The following is a 6857-nucleotide window of genomic DNA, read 5'->3' as shown; positions in this document are numbered from 1 at the left end:
AAAACCGGTTACGGAATAAATCCGGAGAAGTGAGAACGTTTTTTAAGTTTAAAACAATATTTTAGGAAAGTAATCTTATCAAGCGCGATATATGGATCTACCATCAAGTATGGTTCATGCTATATAGTGTGTCATGGGCTGTACATAACTGTACAGATAAACATAAGAAAGAAAGAGGGAAAGGAGAAAAAAGAGATGGCAATGTGTTACAGTAACATATGTCCATATAATTCCAATTAAAATCCCAATAATATTTTTAAATGTTACTTGACTGTGAGTGTCAAAGTAAATATATAAGTTGCCATCTGTTTATAGTTTTTATTTCTGTAAAGTAAAATATAAAAAAGAATCAGTAATGCTACAATTCCGTAATCTCCTCAAACTATAATAATAAAAGTATAAGCACATATAAAACGCCTTTGGTTCTAAAAGTGTGTTTATTTATGTGCAATAGCGTATACATCTTAAGTAGGTATTGCACCCAGAAAGTGGCAAAGGACATTTATGCACTTACTCACTAACAAACCTACATACACACACACACATGCATATATGGTAAAGCGATTCAGAATAGTAAAGTAGCATACACGTAGAAAAGCTTATCACGTTTCAGAACAAAGCCATGACTTTATAAGCCAAGAATAATGACAAAGAAGAAACAACACGTATTCGTATCTTGTTTTATAGTTGCTATTGCAACAGTAAAAGTAGCAGCAGTACCAGGACCATCAGAAATAACCACATATGTAGATACGATACAGTGCGATGAGGCAACAACAATAACCACAATAAAAATGAGGCACATCTATGGACACTTTTTGGGGAGCATAAAAAACGCCTTCGCCTTTAACTGAACTCGTAAATTTTGCACGCTTATTTGATGCCATCACATCACGTTATATTACGTTCTGTACTACGTTACGTTACGTTACGGTACGTATATAACGTGACATTACCTATAAAGTATGGTATGGTAAGCTAAACAGCTAAACAGCTAAACTTCATAACAAAATATATTAGATACTTAAAGAAAAAACTTGAACGGGACAAGTTTGTATCACGAAGAACTTTTCTAAATGCACACAAATAAAAATAAAATTTTAAAGTTTCTTTAAAATAAACGTAAATATGACAAAAGTTCATATACGATTTTATGTATGAATTCCTTTGAAAAATTTTTAATATTGTTGCTTTCTTCATGGAATACGTTTAAACTTAGCTGGGCTTATGAGGAGCAGAAAAAAAAACTCGGTTTAACGTACCCATACGTTCGTATGAGACCCAACCATAGGAGCCTAGGAGCATAGGAGCAAGAAAAATCGTAACAAAATTCTAATATGAAAAATTAACAGAGTGGCGAGGGGCGAAAAAAATGCCAAAAATTCGAAAAAAAGGGCGAAAATTGCAGTTTAGTAAGCAACAAACGAAGTTGCAAACTTCACTGCACCATGTGAAGGAATAATTTTGAAATTGCGCGCTGCTTTTAAATTGTAACGTGACAAGTTTCACACCAGAAGTTACCACATTTCGCAAGCAAAGTACACCGCAGCATGATTTCTGGCAGCATTGCTTACCGAGCAGTTGTACGCCTTGGTTTTTGAAATGTTTGGTCCTGCTTCCTTCTTATTCTTTCCTGTTGTTCTTTTTTACTTTTATTTTTTACATTTTTTTTTTTGTTTCGGAAGAGTTTTGGAACTATTTTCTTATTGCCATTAACTTCAGAAGTTTATGCCTTGTTTCGAATAGTTTTACTAAATTTCATAATGTGTGTTCAGAAAGTGCTTAAGGTGTATGAATGTTCGACTTCTTCCATTTTTTTAATGAGAGCACAGTAGCATAAAATTTTGCACGAAACAATATGCAGTAGGCCACGTAGAAACTCAGAACTATAAATATTTATTTTATGCCTGGCAACTCTTAGAAGAAATGCCACAATTATTGGTTAAAGATTGTTGGAAATAGTTAAAATTTCTTATAAATAAATTGTTGAAGATTTACTTTTGATCTTTGTTATCTTTTCTGATTTTCTTTTCAATTTAAATAATTTCTTAGATAATTATATGATAATGCAAGTGTTTCTTTCTCTGGGATGGTTGACACAAAAGCCATAAAATTTTGTGTAAATTGATGTCGAGTGCGCACATGTACGGATGCTGCACAACCTTTTTCTTGATGTCTCTATCCCGCACACCCTTTCTGTGAATTTCGTGTAAGTCATGCGTTTTAAATATGCACGGATGGTGCACAACCCTTTTCCCGATGTCTCTATCCCGAACACCCTTTCTGTAAATTTCGTGTAAATCATGCGTTTTAAACTCCCCCTCCAATACTTTACGCTATGCTTCGAGAAGTGGAGTAATGGGGTCATCTGAATCGAAAACGAGAGATACAACCCTGGCACTTATAACTCCGATCACAGTGTATACTTTTAGTCCAACTTTCAAGGCTAGCAAATAAATCCCGCCCCCTCCACCTGCTTGCGCAACGCCCATGCTTTCTGGCTTAGGTATTAAGTCTCATGCTAATATCTCTCTCCCCGAATTACTGGAATGAAGTTTGCACATTGCTGTGAAAATCTGCTCCATTGATTTCGTAGAAGTGATTTTAATGGGTTCAAGTCTCAAACGGCGAAAAAAAAACATGCACGACTAGGAGTGTCTAAAATGTTTTAGATTAGAAGTGGAACTACATCTTTATAAAATAAAAGCATATTTAAGTGCATCCTGTTGGCCACAATTTATGGAATTTATTATTTCTTCCTAAAGTATTTAGAATAATAAATCTGTTAAAAACAGATTTCATTTAAAACCTGAGGGTATCTCTTTGTCTGACTGTCAAATGCTGGGTTATTCTGAAAATAATTTGACTTTAGATTAAAGATAATTGAAGACATTTTCCTCTAGCATATTTATAATTTATTTGGTAAGCTGCCAGAATTTTATGAGGACTAGTATTATTTTAGTGAACCGCTAGACCTTATCTTCAGAGATTCATAAGATCTCTGTTTTTTTTTTGTTTAAAAGAGGAATTTAATTGATGACAGTAGAGTTTTGAATTGATTGTGACAATGTCTAGTAAGTGTTCGAAATAAAAACTTTGGTGTTGATAAACTTATGCCACAATAATGTTACAATCCACTATTATGATTAGCTAAACCAATTTACATTTTGAAAGAGATGAATGTTGGTTAAGAATGAATGTGGATGCAGTGAATAAAACTAAGTTTGCTTAAAACATAGAAATCTTGCCTTCTCATTAGAGTGTAGCGAAAAGATTATGAAACTCAAATTTGGGTGTGCATTAGGGCAGGATAAACGATGGTCAACATCATGAGAAGTGAAACTATAATAGAGCATTATCGTTAGACATATTAATATGCGACTAGTAACTATTTAAAACGTTGTTATGAACTGATTTGAGTGGAGTCAAAACAAAAACGCTTTTTGTTGACGAATATTGTTGGTTGTAGTATTCTCGAAATGATTATAGTAAACAAACGTGGTCTTGGACATAATTCCCTTTTTTGCAGAAGATCTGTCCAAATATAATCGTGAAAGTAATGCTTTTTATTCGAGAAATATTAAATAGAGGACTGTCAAAATATTGTTACGAATACAAACATGATATTAGGGATACTGCCCTTAATTCGCTGATATCAGGTGTAGAACTGTTCAGTTACAGGTCCAAACATGATATTAGAGATTTTGCATTGGTATGTGGAGTGACTAGTTTTGGTTTATACTCAACTTCAGTATTCCTATCACCATTGTGAAAGACGTCAATATATTATAACTTTTATATACACAGCTACATGAGTATAGAAATAGAAATAAACAGGGTACCACCTCCCACCGGACCGGAATATCGGAACTGAACAAAAGATATACCGTCTTCCGAATAGGGGCCAGAATGTCGGCCGTTGAGAACCTCCTAATGTCAGAAGGGGTGAGTAGTTGTCTACCAAGTGACCTCCCCCTGGCTCATAACACAAAGTATGTGACTGGAAGTCTCGAAGGGGTGAGTAGTTGTCTACCAAGTGACCTCCTCCTGTCCCATAACACAAAGTATGTGACTGGAAGTCTCGTCTGCTTCTAAACAGAGTCGACAATCTATCTTTTCGGACAGACCCATTTTGTTATGGCGATAACGCAGTACATCGTGCCCCATTAAATATCCAACCAGCAAGCTCAACAGTGTTTGCTAATAAAGAATACCTTACCATAACTGTTGGAATGAACCAGCACTTTAGCCTGACGGTTACCTGGAGCTTGAGCGTATTTTGTACTGAAAGTATAAAATTTATGTATTATATAAAGTTTGTATTTTATTTATAAAAATTCTAATATATATTATTTAATCTGTAAATCTTAAAATTTCGTTATATTTATTTTATTATCAATCAAAATAAGGATGAACCTTACCATTAGAGCTTCACCAGCAAAAATCAAGCAATGCAAATACAAAAATCATGTAATAACGACGACAACAACAACAACAACAACTATTCTAATGAGAACAACAACAAAAATATTAATATGTACAACATTATGAGGATACAAGCACGTTATAAGAGTGTTAGAAGGTTATGTGATATATTTACATGTAACGCGTGATGAAAAATGTTTAACTGTTTATTTATGCAGGACGCATATCCTTTTGCTAAGTTGCAAATCCTTTTAAGATGATCCTCCGACCAATTTACGAGCGTTGGCGTGGAGGCACTTGCATAAGCGGAGCTATGTGTGCTTGTAAGGGGCGTATGTCAGTGCATGTGAGTAGTTTTACATCCGCAAACACTGATTAGCATTCCAAGCAGACATACGTCGTACATAAAATATGTATCCGCCATCGCAACACAACTGTAATACTCTGACAGAGTACTGGAATAACAACAGTAACAGCAACAACAATAAATACAACAACAACAACAATTATTATTATATAGAAGGACTCAAATAAAAATAAGTAACACACGTTTTCTCTGGTATCCTTCTTGCGTTTAGTTATGCTTCGTTATTCTTCTTCAGATCAAAAAAATGTTAGTTAAATTTGACGTATTCAGACGTGTGTGTTGAGTTTAATATCCGCATAAATTAATATCGCATTTAATGGAAGAGGAAGTATATCATTCATCGTGCTTATATACTGGCTGGATGATCTGATAGTTAGCTTAAGCATTTAGGGTTTTCCTAGGTTTAATAAAGTTAAAGGTTAAGACGGGGAATATTTAATTAGTATTTCATTGAGACATCATTATTTAAATGACTATATTATTATATACCTAAACACATTCTTCAATATTTTTCGTGTATCAATTATAGACGTATCTATTTAAAAAAATTCCTCAAACTTATTCATATGTTAATTACATTTTACTAGAAATATTTTATTTAATAAAAATTATTGCAAATTATTAGAAAAATATAAAGTTTATTGAAATATTTAAATAAATATTTTAACATCACTTTCAATTAGATATATCACATCTAATCTGTTAATGATTCACTACAAGATACGACCTTGACATCCCTTACTGCAATATGGATTACACTGAGCCCAACTCGAACCTAAATCAGCAACGTCCTTTCTATTCGAGCTATGCTTGGGAGCCGACACTCCTGCCTTAGACTGATCCATACTCTTACCATGCAAAAGGCATTCGGGTATATGCGGTGTACATACATCCTTCTTTCTATTAATTGCACTAGATTGTGAAGTACTTTGTTTAACTTCCATTTCATCCTTTATTTCAGCTAGTGAAGCAGAAAAAGCAATCTCGTTAAGTCGTCTCTCACGGCACACATCCTCGAATAGCTCATCACCATATTTTTTACGCAACCTAGCATACATTTCTGTCAAAAGTCCACCAGCATATGCTTCTCGTTGTGCTGCTGGAAGCCAACTAAAGTTACGTTTCCACTCGCGTCGTGTGGAGTGTTCCTGCTGAATTGCTTCAATGGCCTTTATTATGTCTTTATGTGACATATTACGTACTTCCCCCATGTTGAAATGTGAAAATATACTAGATCTAGATAATAGCAAAATATGTTTTAATCAATGTTTTGATATATTATTTTTAGTCTGAAGAATAGTTTTAAAGATATAGATATATGTATTATATAGTGTAAATTAGGAATAGAAAATCTAAGCTTACTACTTAAATAATTAGACTACATTTAAAATGATTGGTTACAATATTATTTTAAAATAAATATTTTAATAATATGATACATTCCTTCACTTCACTAGTTTGTAAGCGGATTCTGTTCAATCGAATGCAGTTGTAGTGCACTTTATCAGCGGTTTCGTTTTCATCGAATGTAGGTGTAGGAACCAGGTATTCATTTGGAGTATGGAAGTGAATCAAATAACCGAATACGATATAAAAAGATGGTAGAGGCCCTATGCTCCACTGGGATATAAGGATAAGAGAGAGAGAGAGATGAAAACCACGTACCTTCACTAGCTTGTCAGCGATTTCGTTTTCATTAAATGCATGTCTAAGGAACAGGTATCCACATCAGTAAGGAAGACATGTTTTAGTTTATCAACGGTTTGTTTTCTATCGCATCCCTAGTTACTAGAGTGTGGAACAAATAATGTGTGGGATTTTTTCTTTACTAGTTTCTTAGCAATTCTGTTGCTATCGAAATTGTACTGATCAGGTTTCCAAATAAGTATTGAAGTACCCTCGTTTATTTGCTTATCAGTGGTTTCGTTTTCAGCGAATCCAGTTATAGTGACCAGGTATACAAAATAAGTGTTGAAGACACTCTAATTTTAGTTCAGTAGCTTATCAGAGGTGTCTATTCCAACGAATTCTCTGTGGTTATATGTATATATACATATATATATAT

The 6857-nt window shown here is 33.9% G+C and overlaps 1 protein-coding gene across 1 annotated transcript in view; it reads right to left on the bottom strand.

Moving 5' to 3' along the window:
• LOC119676504 (calcyphosin-like protein) overlaps positions 1-6003 on the bottom strand; it is an 8231-nt gene extending 2228 nt beyond the window's left edge. The window contains exon 1 of the mRNA XM_038087743.1: positions 5510-6003. Within this exon, the coding sequence (XP_037943671.1) occupies positions 5510-6003 (494 nt within the window). The remainder of the gene's footprint in view (positions 1-5509) is intronic.
• Between the last annotated feature and the right edge of the window lie 854 nt (positions 6004-6857).

Source organism: Teleopsis dalmanni, chromosome 2 (assembly GCF_002237135.1).
Source record: "Teleopsis dalmanni isolate 2A chromosome 2, ASM223713v2, whole genome shotgun sequence".
Classification (NCBI taxonomy): domain Eukaryota; kingdom Metazoa; phylum Arthropoda; class Insecta; order Diptera; family Diopsidae; genus Teleopsis; species Teleopsis dalmanni.
Note: the sequence above shows the minus strand (reverse complement) of the source record. Positions and strands in the feature narration are given on the sequence as shown.